Here is a 25,010-nt window from a genome sequence, read left to right as displayed (position 1 = left end):
ATATCTCTCCTGTCTTGAAGAAACTGTTCTAATCACTGACCGGTGGCTTTTGAGTGACGGGCACATGGCCCCTCGTTAATCCTTCCCCTTTTTTCTTTGCAATAAATTATGCATCAGAAAAAGCTTTTTCCACCTGAATGGATGTGTCCCCTAATCCCTGGCTCCTAAAACCTGCTTAATCTGAACTAAGTCATTAAAACAGTAAAGGGATATCACAAAGGACTTTTCAAGCCAATTGGCTTAACGGTAACGTGATTAGATCATTGATCTCTTGGCAAAGCCATGGGCTTCCAGGTGCGAAATGACTATTTAATGAAATCAGAGAAATCTCGTTACTAGAAAATTACTGATCAAAGTTAAGACCAGGTGACTCGGGGTGGCATTGGTATCCATGTATCTGGGTGAAGGTATTTATTCTCCAGATCCCCTCTTGACATTACCAAGAATGCATGCAGCTGGAATGAAAGATCATGTTCTTAATCCCTTACCGGCCACTATCCATTTCTCTATGCATCTTTAACAGGGATTGCTGCTTGAAGCTTTGATAGTGATCACCATTGATAATACACAAAAAGGAAGTGGACTAATATTATTACACCCTGATTAATGCAAGTACCATCTTACCAGCCCCCTACAATAGGGTGTTTTTGTCCTGTAGTCTCCTGAATCAAGATTACACCTTTGATGTTATAAGCTTGATGGTTAATACCAAATATACACCTTGCTGGATTGTAGCTATCAAGCATCAATAAGCTCTGAAAATCTCTGGAACCTCACTTGAACATGCGGATGACAAGGAGCTAGCATAGTGCTAGAGATTTATCCGCACCACCCCCCTCACCTGATGTGTGAAAACACCTGACATTGCTGAGAGGATTATGGCTGTCCTCTCCTATCGCTTGAAATAAATAATTATATCGCAGAAGACCTCTTTTCTAATTAATGAGAAGAGATGAAATATCACTTAATTTCAAATTTAATTATGAGCCATAATATTTCCTTCATTGGACTGCCTGCTAATGCAGGTCCCTGATGCTGATGAATGCGCGGTGCATTAAAAACACGCACATTTACAGGTCCCTGGACCGCATGTGAGATTTCCCATGATCAGAGCGTTGTGTGGGAGGTGAAAATACCAGGAGGGCCACAAACACACACACACACACACACACACACACAACCATTGTCATAATAAACAGACTACCATCAGGGCTACACAAGATAGAAAGGTTAATAAACATTTGGTAATGAAAATTAATGACACAAATCATACACAGGCCCTGACACACTTTTCCCTGTTTAATTGCAATGGCTGAGACACACTCATTTTAATTACCCATACTGCAGCATTGATGTCCTTCAGTGTCAGGCCTCAAAGTTTCTCCTGTGCGTATCACTACAGATGAGCATTTAAGGCCATTATCATAACCATGACAAAGGTATTGACTTCTACCCTCAAATGAGTTTTGCTTATGCAATAAGAATTGTCATTAATTGGGGTAATGAGGCTTGCATACTGACTTTCATCACTACTTTTGGTCTCAATCATATAGTGATGATGTTGCATAAAGGGGATTGGCTGAAGGCCCAGCTGTGGTCATTAGTAATGTATGGTTGTCATTTACACCTACTTTAAATGGAGAACACTTCGAACAGCTTCTCTACAATCCTGCAAAAAAAAAAAACCGGATGAGATACCTCGGGGAACTATTTGTTGAGCTTCATGACAGTGGCTGCTGTTTTTTTTTTTTTCACAGAAACAAGATAGAAAATGACTCTTAGAGGACTGTAAATGCTTTCCTTTATTAAACAGCACAAATTGACATTTGCACCTTACTCAGCAAGGTTACAATATGTCAATCAGCGATCAATATAACTGACAAATGCGCTTTAAAATGAATTAGCAGCCACACGCGCATCGAAAATAGATGAATATTGTGTGAGTTAGAATTCCACAAAGGCTGAAGCTAAATTGTTTACCAACGACTGTCTGGTTTCATCTCATGGGAGCTAGTGCACAACTTGCCGATTTAGCACTTTGCTGCAAAATCATAATAAAGAAAATAACATGAGGGCCTGCTGCTGGCTACAATTTGATGATGGGTTTTGAATAATGCAAATATGATAAATTAGCTAACACATAGCATTCTAGTAATTAATTATAATTAATCATGTTGAAGTTTTCAGAGGTGTAGTCAGTGATAATGTTGTCTGTTTGATGTATTGCCCATATGAAGCCCAGCGTGTGGATCAACCCTCTGTCTCTGGGCAGAAGACTGGTCCTCAGAACCATGGTTTGTGTTTGTGTGTGTATCATTGAATGCGTCCTCCTCATTCCACTCCACAGATGGGATTTCATTTTAATTGACAGTTACCTATATCCATTCGTCAAGATGACAAGCTTAGGGAGGGGGACTGTCGAGGAGCACCCTGACTGTACTCAGCAAGGTATGGCGGTGGAAGCGTTCCATTTCCGTCTAATCCTGTGTTTGTCTATATGTCTTTCTCAAGTTTTTCTGACGGGCTCCAGATAGGTCGATCTCAACATCAAACTGCAGCGTTGTGTGTTTTCTGGAGTGTGTACGTGTGCGCTTGTGTGCGCTTGTTGTTTGTGAGCAAAGGGTGCATAGCCCGTCGATCCATTGATCTCAAGCTTCCTCTGTGAAGTCTGGCCTTTGTCTGCCAGATCTACCTCTCCTGCCGTCTTTCTTTTCCGCTGTCATTCCCTGACACACGGCTCTGACACATCCTGAATGTTGCACCGGTGGGAAAATAACACATATCTCTGACCTCTTGAACTCTTTCTTCTCCCAAAGCCCTGGAGAAAGAATGCTTTAGCTGCCCACGCCTCTTTAAATGTCTACCAAGGGACATGGCTATTGAGACAAGGGGGGTAGAGAGACATTTCAAGACAGGTATAGATCTTCAGCTGGTGTCAGGTATGGGTATCGAGCAAAACACCCCAGGATTTACTGCATGCACACTTCATGTACTGTGCATGGACTGCAGAGAGCGCAGAGTAATGGGCAGTGTTGTCAGCAGTTCTCTGCCTGAGCTCTGTTCAGTGTTAAATCACAGACTGTGTACAAAGCTGGTCAATGTTTTTCCGGGCCGCTGCGCTCACTGTTTACTGTATCGTGCGTAAGATCCCAAACAAATTGACATGCGGAACACCTTTATTAAATGAACAAGCAAGGAACCAAGAGATTGAGTTAAATGGAAATGCTTAGTTAACATAAATAGCCTCAGATGATGGGCTGTCACATGTCATATCGGCCCCTCATGAGGCCCGCTCACTATTCTGCTCACACAGTAGGTGACAAATAGCCCAACACACCCAGCATCAGGCGATCCGAGCTCTAAAAAGGAGTTTTTTGGATTGAGGGGGGGGGGATAAGTGGGGGTAGGGAGGCGGGGGTTAGGGGTTCTGAACGGTAACACGATGTTGTCTTTGGATCGGCCCAAGGAAGCGATGTCACAGATCACTCACAGAGCCGGTGTTGTATACATTAAGCAAGGAAGGGGCGGGGATTGGTGGAGGCCTCTCCACAGCAACAGAGGACAGCCTATGGAAAATGCCCCTGCTACCTAGCCAAGACGGTGATGTCATCAGAGTGGAGCATGCATTTCCACACGCTGTCTCCTGTGCTGCATGTGTGTGCGTGTGCGGTGGGAGGTATAAATGAACACACGCGTATACACCTCCTACATGCTGCATCACCTTCAGGCCGTCCTCAGCTGTACCACATTGATGTTGCCTCTTGAATGATTCCCTCATGTATATTGAATGAACTGCACAACAAGCTCATGTTCATGGGTGATTTATCTTAAGCAGGTGTGATAATGTCAATATATTGATTAATCAAGCCATGATTGAGGACCATATGCTCTGCTGATGATTAATATTGATAACTACCTGCCGCCCAGCACTTGACAATACAGATTAAATCGCACACAGCCATGTTACAAAACGCAAGGTTGAGCGTGTGTGTGTGTTTAAGAACGTCTTACCATGTGTAACTGGTGACCTGAGGGATTACATCTCCCCCGTAAAGCTCCGGCTCTCATTGTGCACCAGCAATAGTGTATTGTGTCACCGTGGGCAGCATCTTAAAGAAGTTTGAAAATGTGTGCAGCTTGCTCTTTATTCCCCTCTTTCTAATCCGTTTTTGGCACACAATGGCGCTTTACTCAACAATAGTCAAAGCAGTGAAAAGGGACAACTGCAAGCGTGGCCGCAGCCTCTGAGTGCTGATTTCATGCGTAGAAAAAAGAAAAAAGTGTGTTTGTTCATTTGCACATGTGTGTGTGTGTGTGTGTGTGTGTGTACAGGTCCACTACTTGAAAGGGCCAGTAAGTTAGCAAGAGACACTGTTACCGTTCCCTGCGCCCTTTGCACACAGCAGAAGAAGTACACTCGTCGTCAGTGTTGGCAACATGTTAATCGAGTTAGAGGGAGTGTTTGAATGGCAGCATGCGTGACGGGTTTGTGTTTAACAATATATCTCTTTAAGTCTCTGCTCCCTGTGTTTTCACAGCTGCCGAAACTTGGCATGGGACAAGTGACAAAAGGAAGAAGTAGGCATCAGTGCATTGGCAACCAGGCCGTGAAAGAAAAAAAAAAAAAAAAAACTTTTGGTAATCCACAAGCTGTCAGGCTGCATTTTTAAATGTACCCACTTTGCAGAGTGTTTTATAAAAGATCTAAAGGTCTAAAGCAGCAGCTTATCAGGATAGAAAGGCCAGAATGTTGAACAAAACAAATTTATTCACATTACTTTTGCCTTAATCAGGTATTAATGTGGCACATCCAAGTGTTCAAACTCTAAATCTGACAGCACTTTGATGCCGGATCAGTCCCTCATTAGTCGGAGCGAGTCATACTGAGGTATGTGAGTGGGTGTCTTGTTTCCAGCAGCTGTGACACAGTTCCCTTTTTCCAGCACTCGGCCCCGGACAAGTCGAGCTGTGGCTGAGCTGATTTGTTGCGCTGCATTACGCTGACAGATCGACTGATTGTTGACAAACAGCTCAGCTCAATGCCAGCGCCACCACGGTCATCTCCACTCGACTGCCTGACTGTTTGCTGTTGTGCGGTGATTTGCTGGAGCTCCCCCAGATGACAACCTTGCTTCATCCCTCACTTTCATTGCGCCATAAAAGGCTCCTCTGCGGTGCTGGATGCTGCTGTTTACTTGTTAGTCTTTGTCATCATTACGGTGTCAGAGACAGGATAACCAGAATGAGAGAAGGGGTGTGAGGAGAGGACAGTCAGAGGGTGGAGGGGAGGGGGGGGGGGGGGGGGGGGAGAGACTGTGTAACCATAGCTGGGCCAGGAGTCACCCAGGTCCGCAGGAATCAGATCATATGCCCATTCATCTTCATACACCTGAATCCCCAATGGCAACTGAGCACTTGGTGACCCAGGGGGGAGGGGGAGACACAGACCAGTGGCCAGACTGACACGCATCTGATAAAGCTAAATCTTCATTGAGAAGCAGCTAAGGGGCTACAATAGCCTGTTTTTGTTAGACACACAAAAAAAACCCTCTTCTGTCTGGATTTGTGTTCGCATTAAAACCGGGAGTCATTCAGTAAGTTATAAAAAGATTTAAACTGAATAAGCTCTCGGAGTTACAAGGATTCTTTGATGTAGAAAATGATTTGTATGCTCTGTGATCACACAGCAAACACCACAGGGTGTTTTTGAGATTTGCAAGTTACCAAATGTCTGTGTATATTTGTGTCTCTCTGTTTGTATGTGTGTGTATTTAAAGCCTGCTACTGATTTTTCTTTTTTTTTCTCCGCACCTGAAATAGAGGCTTCACCTGTGGATGAACCTGAGCTCAGCTTTGTGTTTTTTTCTTTTTTTTTCGGGTTGAGTGGGTTGCAAACTTAACCCGAGTTTCACATATTGCCCTGACTGTGGATCCTTCGGGTCCTGCAGCAGTCTCCTCTGATACTGGGATAGCGGGGGGGCTCTGATCTCATCGTGCCGGGAAGGACGGGATGATGTAATGCTGCTCATGCGGCACCGGGACGCACTTATCAGATGCTCTACAGAGGAGAGAGGCTGAGGAAGTAACGCAACAATAACACCCTCACTCTGATTTTACGAGGCTTCATCATCTTTATCAGAAGCATGATTACTGTAACAACCATCATCATTCTCTGTTTATAAAATACAACTGGTGTACATCTCTTTACATTACCTCACTTCCTATAAATGGACATAAAGGGGTTATTTCACTGTTGAATAAGGATAATGCTGGTTTTAAAATGTATATTGCACCCTTTTTTTACATTTACAACTATCTTCAAAATACCCGCACTACAGCAATATAGAAACGCGACAAATGTGTTGTGATAATGCAGAGCACATCCTCCAGAGATTCCGTGCATGCAAAGCCATCTAAAGTTAAGAATGATGTGTTGGACAGTTTAATGGCGATTCACATATTCCATCCAGTTCACCTTCTACTGAAATGTATAAATTACCAAATTAATTGATTGCTTTTTACAGCAACCTACAAAAGAGCCCATCCATTTACATTACCTTCATCTTTCCCCTTGCTGCCGAACGAGACAGTCACCTCCAGAGAATCATACGACTCCAGTCCTGTATAACACTGGGGTGAGAATATTATGCTGTGGATTTTATGCTAGGCAATTAAAGAGATCACTGTTTTATGTCCTAGGCTGGGATGGACCTTCCCTGATTCACAACCCTACACACTAAAGTGGAATAGCCTTGTTCTACTCTTGACTCCTCGAGTTTAATTGCCCTTTGTGTCCGGCTTATTTCTTTTCTAACAGCTCTAATATATGATACACTGAGTGCAGATATTAAAGGGCTATAGATGCACTGAAGCAAAGTATCGCACCTGTCAAAGAGTGATGATGAGTGAGACTGCATCACCTGCCTCTGCCCTCTTACCTCACCTCCTTTTCGCATGGTCTTGGCATAGTTTACCAGCATGACTGAACTTAGCAACCGCAGCAAACGCCCCGGCTCCAGCTTGTCCTGTCCGGCCCTCCTCTCCGAGGTGAAGCATGTGTCAGGGGGCCTGAGATGAAGCCAGAACGCGGGAGATGAGTCAGATGAACACTTGTCAGGTGATGTCATCTCCAGCGAGCGCTGATGACCGGCCCCAGCTGTTTGGGTGCACTGATGCACACTCTGCAGCACCTGTCTGACGGCGTTTCAGCTCACACAACTGCAGCAGAGAACAGGCCTGCTACACATAGCGCTTTCATAACTCCCTGGTGATGAAGTCAACGGAGGTCATACAGGGCAGACAGCACATCTTCAACAGAGCATGGTCCCATACACAAGTGTGGTTAAGAGCTAAAGCAGATGGAGAATATAACTGTCTTTGAGAACAAAGTGTCAATAGGTGTATTTACTTGAAGGCTAAATGTAACCCTCTATTATTCAGTTAGTTCTGCGTTGTTTGGCTCATTCGTATGAAGATGAAAGGGTCATAATCAAAGGCTTGTACTCATGGTGTTTTAATGACATGATTGCCTTTCATGATCAACATAGACTATGAGGTCTACACATGTGCATGGGAACAGTATAGTCTGTGAAAGTCCAGAGTTCATAACTTGTCTCCTGCCTGCAGTTAATTTAAAGACCAAAGCCTTGGTAGCTTTAGGAAATCATAACATTTCAACTTTTTACATCCATAACATCCAGAGGCCGATGCCTTATGAAGAGATCATGATCCACGCTACATACAGCAAACTACAGCTAAATAGATTCTAAACGACACTGTATAGTCTTTGTGAGGCCCATTCAAGTATTTTCAGAGTTTCCATTACTTAACAAAAACATCACACTTATGATATCTGTGTTAACACATAATTATTATTCCATCTATCTTGATCGAAACCTCCTCACTCACTTCAGCTATTCTCTTCATGCTAAGGTTTCACGTTGTTGAAATGTCTGCTGAATTATCAGCCACAACTTTGACTGCAATCTCTCAAACTCTTAGAACTAAAAGAAGTCTGACATATTTCTTTCAAAGTCATACAAATATCCCCCCTTTAAAATACTAGCGTTGCACACATACATGGTGTTAAACAAGAGATTTTAGCAATGAGTCACAGGTGTTAGTACTGCCTGGATGATACCACCATGAGCACTTCTGATGACATCATATATCTGACACATCCTGATAGGTCATCTGCGTTACGCAAAGATTTAGTCATACATCCACGTCGTCCCTAGAAAAACTTACATTCAATAAAATAAAGTAGACAAAGTTGATTGTTATGCATTGATATTTTGTACTTGCCTGCCTCAGGGGGGGAAATAGAAATGCAAATACTTGCTGTGAAATAAGAAAATGTATTTGCAAACACTGGATAAAGATTGAATCCCCTGGATTGAACTACACATGTAGACATATTTCACAACGCACCTGCATACACGATGCATCCACAAACACGCAGCTGACTAATATACGCTACTTCAAAGCAGCCGAACCTCTCTCATAGTAAATCAAGAACTGTTTCACTGTAATAGCTGTACTTTGTAATAGCCATTGCAGTGGAATAACTCTGATTTAATCTAGCAAGCAATCAATACTTTCTGACTGCTATGATTGATGAGTATTAAGTAGGACTATTAACAGGGAGAAAAAAAAGTGTCCCAGCCTGATTCCCACTGCCTGCCGCTCAGTCAAAGTGCTAATGTGAAAAGGAATAATTTGTCTGCTAATTCACAAATAGGCTTAGAACTGTGGACATACTTTCTTAATGAATATGTGAATTACTTGTGCATTGATTTCTATTGTGTGGGAAAATGGGAAATGTATAAAGAACTGTCTGCACCGGCGCCTGCAGACACACTTCATTGACGTTTCACTTGGAGACTGCGAGAAATATTGCATATGCTGAAACCAGCAGATTGTGTATTTAAAGCCTCTGGTGGATCAAGGTCGCGGCAGTGACCCTTTTAGTAGTAGCCTGTCATACATTTAGCAGAGCAAGGGATCATTTCAAACTGTCCTCCATCACATTATGACAGATCTTAATTGACTACCGATACAGCTTTGCTGAGTTGACGGAAAAAATCGGATTTTAATCTAATCACTGCAATATACCTGATTGGCTCCAAGCAACACTCTGGCATATTAAAACATTTGCATTGCAGAAATGGGTCAGAGAGCTTGTGAACAGCTAAATCCTACACATTGTATATCAGGTTCCCAAATGAATTCATTATGGCTTTTATATCTATAGACACTGTCTGAGCAAAATCTGTCCTTATGTGCACATTTAATGTATGCTAAAGGTTTGGATGTCTGACTTTTTTTTTTTTTACAATGTTCTTATAGTAAGTCTCCATCACTTTAGGGTTTCTTTAAATGAGTCCCCACTGCTGGAAAACATCTTTCATACTCTTTGTAATGCAAACATTTGGGGAATGAGAAAGTTTAACAGTTTAAAGCATTGAACTTCGGTTACCCTCTGTCTATATGCTTTCCTCCAGCAGCCTCTCTTCAATGTGTCCTTTTTTTTTCTTGCTTTTCCCTCGCACACCGAGACAATTTTCAGTCAGTCAGTCAGTCTTCCCAGGTTTATCACTGAACCACATCATTAAGAAGTGCCCCATGGATCCCTGTCTCAACTGCATGTCGACTAGCTGCCGCCAGCTCCCTGGATAAAAAGCCCAAGGCTGAGCAAACTGACATTCCCCTGCACAAAGGTAAATGATGGCACAGAGGATGGTGGTCCAGAGTCCCCTCAGTGGTCTTGTGGGAGAAGACAGAGAAGGAGAATGATGATAGATTGCATGGAGAGTGGGCTGAGTGGATGGATCAGGCCTCTCGTACCCAAAGAGCACCATCTGCTGTCAGTTTGGGTGACTCATTCAACTGCGCTGACATGTGCATGTAAAGGAGCACGCTGAGAACACATCAGACTGCCGTCAGCCGGGCTGGTGATGGGCTGAATATGAAGGAGAGAAACAGAGAGGGGAGGGGGTGTGGATAGGGGAGCGCTGTGGAAAGAGACAGGTGGGGTACTAAAAGCACCATCTCTTTTATCTTCACAGAGAAATTTTGCATTCAACCAAACAAACAACTCAGATTTTTCAATAATATATGTTTGCTTTATTTTTTTCTTGTTTTTCTCCGATCATGTTTTTCCATCAAGCTTGCTTTAAGTTCATTGTTGCAGCAGAGAAATTTCAAAGAATGATGCGAACAGCGAAAGCTACTGTAAAAAAAAATATTGTATCTTGTACTTGAAAGCAAAATGAGACCATTATAATGCACTTTAACATTAATATTCACCATAAGTTTTAAGCCCAAGCTCTTAACATTTCCCCTTGTGTACAATAAAACTCTACAGATATCTTTCCTTAGCAGTTTCTGCTTATCTTATGCTCCTTATATTTCATCTGAAATGTGAAAGTGAAATAACAGGATAGCTACAGAGCGAGAAGCTGCTCTAGTGCTGGTATCAAATGGCCGTGTCCGGGCCCTCCTATAACAATGAGCTAAAAAAAAAAAGCGAAAGTACTTCTGACTGCTGCATTCGCCGGACAACTCCAACAGCTTTGAACGTTGGAGAGGGAAGAATAGAAAGAGATTGCCTTATGTGATTATTAAGACTCACAATAACATAAAAAAAAACATAATGCCTGCCTGCTGGATATCTCTTGTTGAACATACAGGAGAATCCTTATGTCATATTGCCATGTTTGCGTTTATAAGTTATATTCAGCGTATCTGTCAATCACTATCATTTTATTGCTTCCTTGATAATGACCAATTAAATGTAAACAGTGAAGATCCACAATTAAATCTGGCCATATTTTAAGTTGAAAAAGAACATGTCAGATGATCTGTTAGCTTTTGTTAAGAATAGCTAGCATAAGCATTCATCCTTTTCCTAGCATACTGTTCGTTAGCTGGATTTTTTTTATTTTTTTTTAACGTGTAGAGTAATCTAGGAATTAAATTTTCTACTGTTAGGTGTGAAAAAACTTAATCCTTGTATTAGCTTTCTGCCCCTCCCTTAGCTAGCTGTGGTTGAATGCTAACATTAGCTGTCATCTGGCAGGTTGCGGATTAATTGATAAAGCATGGACTCTATAAAACATTGACTTATTCTCAGTGATGTCACACATTGATTTTTTTTTTGTGAAACAGAGTTTTGAAGTTGAATGAAGGTCACCACATTGGAAATGCTATCTGTAAAAAGTTGTAGTAAGCTAGGCCTTCAGACTGGCAAACCACTACAACACTGTTACTGTCACTACAACACGCCCACCTGTCAGTCAAATCAGCAACGCCCCTAAATATTTGAATTCATGAATAACTCAAAGACAAAACAAATGAGTCATAGATAAATTCACATTTTCACATGTATGTTAATGGGGATTCTGGGCCTTTGGAGCAAGCCCCAAGTGGACACTCAAGGAACTGCAGCTTTTTGCACTTTGGGCTTCTTTTGTCAAAACTGAATTATGTCGCTTTGAATATGGTCACTTTAATTCTACTTTAATTCAATATTATCTTTAACTTGCTGTCTGTTTGTTTCTATCATTTTTTCTCATTCTGTCTCTTCCGCCATCCAACTTTTTCTTCCCAAACAGTCGCAGCAGATGGTGGTTCACTAATAAGACTGGCTCTGCTAGAGGTTTCTGGTTGTTAAAAAGGATGTTTTTTCTTGCCACTGTTGCTCAGTGCTTGCTCATGGTGGATAAATGTTGAGTTGCTCTAAATAACATAACAAAGATGTTATTTTTGTAATGTCATGAGACTGCTTCTGTTGTGATTTGGAGCTAAATAGTAAAACTTGTTTGATTGGTTTCTCATCACCCGCAAAAAATTACCTGTTTTTTTTCAATTTTATATATATATATATAAAAAATCCTACCGAGGTGCCACAATTCAATATTTCTTGAATGAGGTGTTAGGTCAGATTCAAACACAGGGTCTTGTGATCTCAGATTTCATTTCAGGAGGTCCAGAGGAGCCTAATTGTCAATAAGCAGCAGCTCCATTGACACCTGTGACACAGCGCTGCATGGTTCAACTCCTACAGCTCCTTTGCTCTGCCCACTGGAGAGAGCCACGATTACACCACTGTCTCCTGCAGTGACGAAGCATGCCAATACTAAAAAGGTTGCAATTTATGAGAGGCCGTGACATCAAAGCGCTGATCAATGGCTTCCATAGGCCCAAACAGAGCGCTGCGATTGATTCTATAGGTGATATTGTTACTGGAGATCTGCGGACGTGCTGCAAGTGTCAAGAGGGGACACACGCTCGAGTTCAAAACAGGCAATTCTATAGGATTTGCGTCAGTCAGACGAGGTGGTTGGACAGTGATGGGGGACCCCGCTGACCCCACAGGATGATGCACGCTTGTCAGTGTGAGACAGGTTTAAAGTGCAGACTACAGGGAGAATATTATATTATGGTGAATAGCCGGGCAATCAAACAGCCTCTCTGGGCTATAAGACCGTTTTATTACGGACAATGACGGCGGTTTAAGGCCGTGCACGATGGGATGGATGGATGTATAGGATTCTGATGAGATGATCCAGACAGATCTACCCAAGGGGAGGTGGAGTACATTAGTGAACATCAATGCCAGAGGAGAGGCGCTTACTGCGAAGATCCCCACAAACTGTTTAATGCACACATACAGGATCAGTCTCCTGAGAGTGAGACTGCCCTAAGGAACATGGAATCTTTTCCTGCATCAAATATATTGAAAAAATATATAGCATACATATATAAACATTTAAAAATAAGGAGAAGCTGGTCTAATTTATAATGGATATTTTTGAGGTTGACCATGGAAAACAATGTTGGCAGCATGATGGCATTTTGTTCCTTTTTTGTCCGGTGTTTTTAATAAAAGATAATGTAGGAGCATTACTTCCTAGTATATTCCAGTAAATTACATACAAGGATGTACACACACACATACACACACACACACACACACACACACACACACACACACATACACAGGTGCAAACACAAAATGCACCCTCCACAGAGCATACACAACCACTACGTTTGCGATCAGGAGATGTCGTTAGAGTAGGGTCCATGTCTGTACAAAAAAACAGTGACAGAAACACTGAAGCCATGTCTGGAATGGACAGGAGGACTCCGGGGCATCATGAATAAATGATTACACTCAAAAAGCAAGCGTTCCTTTGTTTTCGATGTATTTGTTTGATGCTGGCAGAAGCACAAGGCTGTGGGTGCAGGGCTGGCTAGCAAGCAAATAAATAAATAAGTATCATGTTCAGAAAGTGCAAGCTGTTGTTAAGTCTGTGCGACTTACAAGCAGGGTCCAGTGTTGAATTACTTTAGCTCTGCACATTTAGGTCTGTTAGCCTTTCTCTGAGGACTCACTTTGTTTTTCTCTTTGTTTTTTGTTTTTTTGCAATTGTCCATGACCATTTTCTCAGATTTATTTTATTATTGAACATTTGGTGCATGAATCAAAAGAATCAGGCGTGTTACACCTAAAAATATAACAATACATTTGATTACCTTGACAGCTAACGCTCTGACCCATCAGCAAGATAGGAAATCTCTCATCTTTTGATAAATTACAGCGCTATTATAAATAAATAAACAAGACTGATGGTGTGGAATAAATCCAATTTACCATGCAGAAGATAATCAATACATTAACCTGGAATCCCATGCTAAAGCACCTTTAGCCGACAGTACAGTATGTGCTTGTTGACTTTAATTGCAACAGTGTAGGATGCAGAAGCCGTGGGCAGACAATTGATAGTAGCCATTAGCAAATGATTAGGTGGACAGAGATGAACTCTCCCACATTGATCTGGCTGGCTTACATTTCCGACTTTTGCAGGGGAATAAATAAATTCACAAGCAAATCTATAATGCATGACTTTATATTCATAATTTCCACCGGAGACGCTTCTTCGCTGCCTGCTTTCTGTCGTCTACACAGCCAGGCTGGCAGCTCGCTGAAGTGAGGCATCCATGGTGTCTGCTTTGTGCCAAATCATAAGTGTTTATTCAGCCAAACACAGCATTTTAAAATGTATCGCTGTGAGATTTATAATGAGACTGAGATGGTGAAGTGAAACCACAGGTTTCCCTTCGTACTGCTTTCCAGACACGGCCGAGCCTGTGACATATCAAAGATGTTCTTTATCGTTCCCAATTATTGAGATATATTGTCATTTGAGCCAGCTGAAGCACCAGGTCTAATTTGTTTACTTCAAGTGCTTTGGAAGCAGCTTTAATGTTTTGAATGAGATCCATTCCCTGTGGGTTGTCTCCTGCCCTGAAAACAAATGACAGATTGCAGAGGAGAAGGCCTTACTTTTCTACAATAACAGACACATAAGACCCTTTTCTTCCCATTGAGACGCTGCACACTGCCAAGTACCTTACTTCACTGTCTCAACATGGCTGCTATTCTTCAAAATCCTGCATTTGTTTTACCACATAAGGTCTCAATCAATACAGGATGTTTGTGCTAAAAAGTAAGACGGTGGCTGAATTACACTGCTCGTACGTTCACCTTCAGATTCTCAACATTAACTCACCAGTGCGCTGTGTTTTCGTTGTTGGTCCATGTTCCAGGGCACATGGGTAGGCAGTAATCAAATAGAGGGGGTCTCAGCGTATGGCGTCCTCAAACCTAATTTGGCTGCTCGCAGCTCTGACCTCTTGATCTTTGACATTCCAACCCCACCAGCTAAGGTACCGAATCATTTATTTACTTTGTCAAGACATAAGCCAGATGAGGGGATCTCAGCCCTTATGGCAAGAATCTCTGGAACTCAAAACACAAATAAAAGCTGAGTTAAAATGTAAACAGCAGAGGCTATTTAATAGACGACCTCACAATAACAGTCTGGCTCTTTTGGGCCATAATCAGTATTGATTTCCAAAGAAACATCTTTGCTTTTTTAAACCAGTAATTTTGTGGATTCCCATTGAGCAAGACCAATGAAATCAATGATTTGGGCAATGAGTTGCGGTGGCAGCCAATACTCGTCAATAAGAATTGTTGAACTGCAGAGAGAACTGAGTCCATTGGGGCTAATATACATATCAATACCAGAGCTATTTCTTTTGCATGTTCACAAAGAATCTGTTGTGTTCAACAAACTGCATTAATCGACGATCATTCTGAGGTCAGAGGTGAAACACTGAGAGAAGAAACCATGAGGAAGAGAGAGCACTTATGACCTCAATGACAAAAAAAGCAGCAGAGTCCTCTCTCTCTCTCTCTCGCTTCCCATCATCCTCTCATTCTCTTCACATTGCCTCTGCCTTTGCTAGATTCTAACCATGTCCCCAGAGGATTATGCAACAGTGGCTTGCTACATATCTTTTTTTTTCCAGGGCTATACTTGTGCAGCTCCACTTACCCTTTACACAAACTCTCAAGGCACACCCAACATTAAAAAAAAGGACTTTTTAGAGTTAACAGCGCCTCTCTACAAACTATTCATCTCCAGCACTCTTGTTCTCCTGCTGAGCTCTCTCTACTTCTTCAACAGTCAGCCCTGCAGCAAATCCACATGTGCTGCTCAACATGTCCCCCCCCCCCCCCCACACACACACACACACACACACACACACACACACACCCCGCCTCTCCCTCCAGCCCCTGTATATCCTAAAATAGACCCAACGCTGGGCCTCTCTGAATGTTCGTCTGTTTCCTTCCTCCCATCTTGTCCACGCCTGTTAGAGGGTTACAGCTGCTCTCTTGCTGACCACAGTTTCCATTGCTCATCACTGTTTAACTCCCAGACCCCTTCTGGAGTCCATTACCAAGGCTAACTTTCCCAGATTTATCACCGCTATGACCTGCGGCAGCCAAAACAACAGCAGGGTGAATGTGCTGAATGCTGAATGGGCTCTTCTTACTAAGTACAAACTCAAAGGAAATCCAAAGCTGTGAAGAAATGAGGCTTTTTCGTTTATTAAAAGTATAGTTCAAGGAGTCTTCCTTTACACAGTCTGTCTGAGTCTACGCAGTGTTGTCTGTGTTTTTGTCAAAGAATGACTTGCAATACTTGAGAGCTGCAGCAAAGATGTCTTTGATGATGGGATCGCTGCCATTTATTTCTTTTAACTTCATCCATGGTTCTTTTGAGCTATATTTAAAAGTGTTTGAAACTTACTTGAATCAAAAATGGAAGAAGAAGAGGAAGAAATATGTTCCCAACATAAGCCCTAAGACGCCCAATTCCAGTGTGAAGTTCCCAGAGAGCCATGAGCTTGTCACATCCCTTTAATGTTACTGAAAGGACAAGAATTCAAACCACATTGCCATATTGCAAAGGGCTCATCAGCACTACTTCATCTTGGGTTGGTTGACACTTCAGTAGTCACAGCACAACAACAAATGGAACCCCTATATGCAATGCACACTGGGTGAGTCACTACTAGTGATGGTCAATAGATCTCACTGACCTACACCACAGTCTCTGATTGTTTTCTTCGCAAACTAACTTGTATTATGCATAATGCATTTCCAATATCATGGATTCTTCCAAAAGTTAAAAACACAGTTAGGGAAGAGGAGAGAGAGACGGAGCAGATTTATGCTGTTAGATTATGTATCCCCTGAAAAAGAGCTTTTGGGGGAAACAATGAGTCTTGAGATGCAACGCTACAGTATTTCTGTTTTACATGATAGGCTTATTCATCACACTAATGACTCATGTGATGGTTAGCAAAGCAAGAGGAATCAGGAGTAAACAAGTGCAGACGATAAGCTGAGGATAAGGCCGTCTCAGACTCAATCTGAGAAGAAGAAGAAGAGGGGACGTTATGTTGGAGGAGTTACTGTGACACACTGATAAAAGTCCAGCCTTTCAATTTACATCTTTGTTTGCTCCGTCTTAATCGGCTTGTTTGCATGTTTGTTTGCTTGTTTGCCTTCTTCATTTGATGACGTGCTTTATAATATGGTAAAAAGCTAGTTGTGCCTCTAAGTAATTACACTGTAATTGATGAGCTAATAGACGTGTAAATTATGCAGCAGTGTGTCGGCAGAATAGAAAGAGTGGAGTGTGTTGTATAATTACAAACTCCAGCTGCCACGCTCCTGTACAGGAGTCATAAATTAAGCACACAAAATTTGAATAACTAAGATTGGAGCTCTTTTTTTTGTGTGTGTGCGTGCGTCTGCTTGTGTGTGCTTGTGTGTGTGTGTGTGTGTGTGTGTGTGTGTGTGTGTGTGTGTGTGTGTGTGTGCGCGCGCCATATATGGATGGTAAATCCATGTGTTTTCTATATGCTCACGGTGTCTTTTGCAAACTCGTGGCTCACCTTTACAAGGTGCAAAACCATGTGGTACAATGCGGTGAAGTTGATAAAGCATGTGGTTGTCATGGGTTAGGAGTTCAATTCCCAGTGGGGTCACAAAAATGCACTCACATTACTGTAAGGGTCTTTTGGTGGAGCCATCTGCAAACAGCAGGGCGGCCTATTTAACTGCTTTTGCTGCACAAGTCGGTTTTAGGATCGTCTTTTTTTAATAATATTTGTGCAATAATGATGCTTTGACTCTAACTGTATGTCTACAGTGATTTAAATCAAAGTCGTTTTTCATGATCTGCAGTCATATGTTAGCATTAGGTACTTTTCATTCAGGAGCAGCTCGAGGCACGTTTAAAGAGGCTACGCAATTATTGAAGCAATTCATCATATTTCTGAATGAAACCAAAACCCCCCCTTTTTTTTTTGCAGAGAGATTAACATTTGCAGCCAGCCGTACTCTCAAAGAAGAAGCGGGTTCCACTGTTTGTGTTTACAATATTCAGCTCAAACCTGTTGGAGGCAGTGAAATAAAGAGGCCCGCTGGCATCAGAGGAGTCATCAGTACAGGCTGACAGCTTGTAGAGCTCTCACACTATCTGTTACTCCTACTGTCCTGGTCCTCCTCTGTGCTCCTGTACGTAATTACAGCGGTTAATCTTCTGCCTCTCCCCTGTCTCCTGCCCACTCTCTGCCTTCCTTATTAGCCCTTCCCTTTGCCCACCTGAGATTTTTTTTGTCTTCTTCCTCTCAGATTTTTCCCCCCCTCCTAGCAGCAGAGTAGTCCAATCAGAGTTGCCATTGTTTATTGTGATAAGTTGGGATAATGAACAAATGACCTGCCACCTGGAGCACTTAGAGCCTGGTGTTAAACTCGGGTTATAAAAACCTCTTCCAGCTCTATTGATTTACTGGCAACATTTGATTGTACCCACGGGGCAGAAGGGGGGGGCTGCAAGGCTGCACAGAGCTCTTACTGTTTTACAGTCCTTATTACACCAAACAAATAAATCTCCTGACCATTAATTCACTGCCTGTGCCCTCACTCTGCAGACTGATAGGCCAAAAATCAGAACGGATTCAGGGCTGCGTGGCGGACTCAGCCAGATAACTAGGTAGTTAGAGGCACTGTTTCTTCTCTACGTGCCCCCTTCCATATTGGATTAGCAGACCGCAGACAACTTTGAGTGTTCTCGGAAGATTTTTACGACCGTTCTGGATAAATACATGAGGAAATGATTTGAGTTGGGCTGTCCTGTTCTTGCAAACAACAGTCATTATTTCAATATCCTGTGAGGTTCTTTTACGATGCCCCCACTGTGTTTTCTTTTTTTTGGGTTGCTTCTCCTCTTTACACAGAACAGGGATGTGGCACCTCATAGTTAAAGAAGTCAGCCGTACAGCGAGTCAGACCAGGTTGATTTTAACAACGAGAGGCAACTGTAAACACTCAGGGGGCCCCGACAAATGGAACTGAGAGGAGTTACACGCTAAAGGCCGAATTAGCCATAAGTTCAGCCTGGACAGTAATCTGAGAATGAGGCAATACTCTTGTAAAACATTCATAAATTGCAGTCCAATATATCTGCTCCACCAATTAATGAACTAACCTTCGTGTTTTTGCCCTCCCTTGCCCTTTAAATACACACACACACACACACACACACACACACACACACACACACACACACACACACACACACACACAAACTGCACATGCTGTACAACCCCAACACAACCTCTCTAGGCCTCAAAGTATACAGTACTGTGCCAGAATGATGAATACACACAGAAGATGAAAGATTCTCTGATTAGTTCTTGCCAACATGTTTACCATAGCTTGAATCACAACCATATCCACTGATTGTAGACTTATGTAATGCAGGTTTAAATACACTTTCCATCCTACCCACTGGTTTCCCTGTGGAAACTAGGGCATAATTGTGAGCACATGTACATCAAAACACACACACACACACGCACGCACACACACTCCTCACAGTGATGTCACCTTCAAACGAAAGACCAAAAAACTGCCAAAACCGCGCAAAACTCCACGACTGGCTCAGATTTAAAAGCTCGGCTTGCACACACACACACACACACACACACACACACACAAACACACTTAAATAAATACATTTGCAAACACACATGCATGCATTTACCTCCTAACATACACAGCCTTCATATCTAGGAAGGGGTCCCATTCGGTTCTGATTTCTTCATCATCCAAGAGAGAGCTGTGCTGCAGGACAGAGACGCCTGCTTATCATGCAGGACTCAGCGGCCACAACATGAAGGTGGCTTTGAAGACTTAAGCTCCACCGGATACACACAGGCTTTCTACACCTGGAAGGTATAGAAGATGCTGGCTCAAAGATATACCTCTGACTCCAACTGAAGGAGAAATCTGTTTTCCCTTGTGGCCAAACATGGCATGTAAATATTCATACACATACATCAGTGCAGTTATGATCAGTGCAAACATTTAGAGACAGCATAATCCATCGCAACCTTTCAGGGAACTCGGTCCAGATCAAAAGTAGCAGAAGTAGGTCTGCTCCTCCTCCGCCGTCACTACACACCACTTGGGACTGCTGCCATTACGATGTGCTTAGTCAGGGCACTCTAGTCACTGGATAAAAGACAAGACCACCAGACAGCTAACCAGCTAATCTCCCGAATATTCTGTTAATCTGACAGGCCGTGTTGAATAATGAATATGTACATTATCACAGAGGGAGGTATCACAGGGGACGTGGGGGGGGGGGGGATTGCTCGCCATGTGGAAGGGAAGGTGGACACGACATGTATGTTATCAGCGTGATTTCTAATGAGTTAATTCACAGGTGAGTATGGGTAATTATGACACAGATGGAGCCGTATCTTGATCAAGGACATACTGTACTTTTGAATTTACAAGTGATGAGGCTTTTAGTGCCCGGCTCAGAGCATTAAATGTTGAAAAAAGAAAAGAAAAAAAAAGCAACCTCTGATCGATTTGTGTGTGTGCTTGTGTAGGTGCATATGTTCAGGCCATTAATGTAGCTCTGAACCTGCCAACTGTCTAATCACCAATCTAGAACAATATGACCCATGAATGATAAATGAAAGCATGCAGGCCGCTATGACAAAAGACCTCGTCTTGTCAGCTGTAGCAGCAGTGAACGGCTCTCTCTGTGATTTACGTCAGCTCTTTCTATGGTTGAAATTAAATGCACATTTGATTGTTTACTTATTGATTATTGGGATTCTTTTCTGAGCTCCGTGACTTTTTACAGCCCCACATTTGACTGACAGGCTTTTGTAAAGTTCAAACTGAACACAAGACAACTAGGTGTCAACATCCACAACCTATTTTCATACATTTCTTTTCTCATCCCAGTGCCCCCTCCCCTGCCTGATTGGCCCTCATTTCATTCCATTTCCTACTGGGAGTTGGGCCCTACCTTACCTTTCAACCACGACACGCTACCTGTCACCGCGCAGAACACACACACACACACCTACACATCCCTGAGCGTGGTGCAAGAGGCATGTGACATCTGTTCTCTCTCCGGTGGGCTCCTCATGTCCTCGACCTCATCCACATCGTTTCTGAGCACCTGGGAGAAGAAAAGAGGAGGGGGTGTATGACAAGGAGACATACTAAAGAAAAAGGGGATGAAAGGGAATAGGTTTTGTGTGTGTGTGTGTGTGTGTGTGTGTGTGTGTGTGTGTGTGTGTGTGTGTGTGTGTGTGTGTGTGTGTGTGTGTGTGTGTGTGCCCGCGTTTGTTAGAGGCAGAGCAGTCAACCACATCATCAGTCAAGACTGCCACCATCCTTCCTCCAGCCATCACTAAGTTTTCCCTCCCTGACCTTGACCTGAGTTTGGTGCTTTTTGACAGTGCAGGTCCTTGTTGACACCAGCTGTGCCTACACACTGTGCCAGATGCACACAATGTAAGCTACAGCGAGGTGGGAGTGACATTATGTTCTATAGTCTACATGCACGGTGAAGAATATAGCGCTGCAGCTCAGTGACCTCAGTGCCGCAGATAGTCTGATATGAGCTTAAAAAAAGGAACAGCTTTGCAGACTTTTAGTGGTTTGAAAAGTGAGGGGCATGAAAAGCCAAAGCTAAAAACCATCAGAGCAGGGAAAAGTAAATGCACCCACCCTCCCAAAGAGCTACTATGTTGGTGCCCTCTAGCAACATAACTGCTTGAGTCATACTGCTTAGCAGCAAGCAGCGACCATTAGGGTTCACCACTGAAGTCAGCGCAGAATTGCCTTCAGCTGCAGCTCCAGTAATTGTTGGTAGCTGCTGGCCCAAAAAAAACTCTCTGTAGCAGTCTGCGCTAAAGGCAGGAGGAAACATTGTGATGTGCAATCAATGACATTATTGAAATGACAATACGATGTGCCAACAAGCTATAACATACAAGTTCCTACGTGTTTCTACTGTAGTTTTACAGAATACAAGACTGACAAATTGTCTTTTTTGAGTCTATAATAACAGAAAGTTAAATCTCCTCCTATTACCACCAAGCCAGCTAAGCCATGTCATGTATCCAGGGCTCCATCTGATTGGCCATCGTTTTGCATGCTAAGTTAAGGTGCATATGTACATGAACCATGATTTTATATTTAATGTGTTTGAATAACTGTTTTGGGATTTCTTTAGTGCACATGGTTAGCTCAAAATGACAATGAAAATGCAACTTACTGTACAGCCCTAAATCGCCCAATTAGCATCACAAAGTTCGGTGCTCAAAAGTTATTGCCGCTCTTCTAACTTGTGTTAAGACATTTCTACATCTGAGAACCAAAACAATTAGCTAAGAGATGCAAAAACACTCTTCAAACCTGATAGGGCTTGCAGATTGGACCATCATTCTCTGAGTTTTTCTCTTCCAGTAGCACATTATAATTTGAGCCTTTGTGCAAGATTTATATTTAAATGTAAATTAACATTTACAGCATATACATGTTTATTCTAGATGTAATTCCCGTACAAGCTGGTTTATTCAAACCTCATCTAATGTATTCTCCTTAATTCCATACGTCGTCGTCTATGCCATATTTCCGTGTTGTGAGTAAGTGAAATTGCCTGGAGCAGAGCATGTGTCTGCTTAGCACATTGACTCAGCAGGGTCACGAGTTCATTGGCTCAGGTTCAGCTCCCTAACAGCCTTTTCAAATCATTAAGTAATGAAGTGGGTGCCATTCAAATATAAATGTATCCACAAGCCAGGATCCTTTCATGTTTCAAACCATAAATACTCTTGGATTTTCCTCTGGGCCAATATACCTATCAAAGCCATTTCCAACATCTGTTATCCCTGCTGAAAAAAAAAAAAAAAAGGTGCAGGACACCGGGCCAACTGCTGTAACTGTGCAGCAAAGTGTTCTATAATGCATGGGATACACGACAGTTATGCTTAGTTTTTCTTAATTTGTTAATTGATTATTGCCTTATCTGTCAACGATCCTGGCTCAAAACCCTTGTGACTGCTGGGGTTGAGTTTGAAGTGGCAAAAATAACACAAAAACATGCGCACACACACACACACACACACACACGCACGCACGCATGCACACACGCAGGCAGTGAGATAAGCAAACCTCCAGATCTGAGTCTCTTGATACTTGCTGATTATTGTGAGTGCAGCCACCACTGACCTTGGCACAGCAAGCTCCATCCCTTTCCATCCATCTCCCCCATGCCTCTCTCAGTGGAGTGGCCCCTGGCCCGCAGCTTATTGGGGGGGCCTGGAGCCAGCTTCCCATCTCAGACAGGCCCTAATCTGGGAGGCAAATGATAAGGCTGAGGTTTACAGGATGGGCTTTGCACACTCACCAAAATTTGCATTTAAAGGCCCTCAAGTAATCTTTATAGGCTTATTTAAATCTCAGCAAGACACCGGCAGGAGAGATGTAGTGGGGAATTCTGCACATCCACCTCCAGTGCTCCTTCTTTCCCATGGTACACCAAATCCCCACCATAAATGAGCCAGGATGTGGATCGCTTTGGAGTTGTCACAGCAGCCCGTCTCTACATTATCAATGGCATTTCATTGAAAGATAATTTTTTTTTATCCACATCCACATAAAAAACGCCATGTGGGACAAAAGCTCCAACTGTCTCTGTAAAGCAGCTTGTGAAGGCCATTTTTTTCCCCCCACCAGAACACAAACACAGCTATTGACATACTGTACAACTGGCAGAGCTGGAATAGATTTTTCTTTTGCTTACTTTTTTGTTAGGGTTGTTTAACATGAGTGGGTTTGAATATGTATTTTTATTTTTTTTTAAACATTCTTTGTTCATGTGATGATAAAAAGTACAAAAGAAACATTTGCATGTGCTTTAAGCTCTCTGCTTCAGTACGGCCACCTAAGCAAGACAGTATTACAGTATGTGTGTGTGTTCTTTATGTGTTATTTTAAAGCCTCTTTCACATTTTCTCCTGTGTTACGTTCGACTTTCAATATTTTCTAAAACTACTCAGAATTATTCATTAGCTGCAAAATCCAAAAATGGAAAAAAACAATGATTAAATCAGCAAACAGTGGCTGGCACTCTGCTAGAATCTACTCTGTCCTACTTCTTGTTTATGTTTATTTACCACCAGCTACAGCTATAGTACTGAAGGTACTGTTTTTCTGTCAGCATATTAACTAGTTTACCGGCATCACATCCTGCAGTATGTATACCATAACAGCACAATGCTTCTGCTCAGCCAATTCGCGTCAGCGTCAGGGGGGTTATTTTCAGTGTGGAATTGTATGGTGCATCCTACACATCCAGAAGGGATTTGAAAGATTAATCCTCACCTATCCAACTGAATGTATGTAATTTGGTTTGACAAACACCAGCCCTACAGGGACGTTTTCTTCATTAATACTTGACAATGTGCCTTGCGTCTCAGGCCTGAGGAGATGTAGTGGTGTGACGGACGAGAGCTTTAAAGTGACCCAGATTCAATCTTTCTTCCTTTACTTGCAAGCTTTTAACACTTAGCATGGCACCTGTGATACAAAATTCAGTCGAGAAAGCAACAAAGACTGGGTGTTAACCGCCAATACAACCGTCCACACAGATGAGGCAGGATCTGATGATCCTCTCAGGCCGCCACTGCACTGAAATATTAAAGAAGCCTGAGAAATGTTTAGGAGACGATTGTGAGGACCTTAAAATATGACAACCTTATGTACTGTACAAGCTAACAGTATGAAACAGTTATTAATATGGCAATGTTTTAATCTACAGTTAGATATGTTTATTTTTCATTGTAGATCATTTGCATAGGAAGTATTGATCCACAAAGATTTGACATTTCATGTTCTCTGCTCTAAGATATCGAAAAGTGCTCCCTGCGCTCAGCTACAGCTGCAACTTAACTTAACATTTATACATTATTCATGTTTTTTTTTGTTGTAACAATTAAAACATATATCAGAAACATCACTCAAAAACAGGTTAGCTCTTGTGATACTGGAAAGTTAATTAACCGCTAGAGGGAAACTAGCTTGTTTTTATCCAATAAATGAACACACATTTGTTTGGAGTTGCTTTTACCCTGGCTTAGCTTCAAATGTTTGTCACTAAAAGTGATTTTTATTGACTTTTGATTGATATTTCATGAACACCTACGCACTTAATCATATTGATGATGGTGATTATGATTTTGATGATGACGATGGTTTTGTT

The 25,010-nt window shown here is 42.3% G+C and overlaps 1 protein-coding gene across 1 annotated transcript in view; it reads right to left on the bottom strand.

Annotated features, from left to right (window-relative positions):
- Window positions 1-5,988: 5,988 nt before the first annotated feature.
- The window catches only part of LOC132993633 (uncharacterized), a 117,261-nt gene continuing 98,239 nt past the window's right edge, over window positions 5,989-25,010 (bottom strand). Inside the window, 4 exon segments of the mRNA XM_061063568.1 lie at window positions 5,989-6,058; window positions 6,214-6,221; window positions 6,939-7,068; window positions 20,824-20,918. Of these exon segments, the coding sequence (XP_060919551.1) occupies window positions 5,989-6,058; window positions 6,214-6,221; window positions 6,939-7,068; window positions 20,824-20,918 (303 nt within the window).

Source organism: Labrus mixtus, chromosome 18 (genome assembly GCF_963584025.1).
Source record: "Labrus mixtus chromosome 18, fLabMix1.1, whole genome shotgun sequence".
In the NCBI taxonomy this organism is placed as follows: domain Eukaryota; kingdom Metazoa; phylum Chordata; class Actinopteri; order Labriformes; family Labridae; genus Labrus; species Labrus mixtus.
The sequence above is the reverse complement of the archived record's forward strand: the minus strand, read 5'-3'. Positions and strand labels throughout refer to the sequence as shown.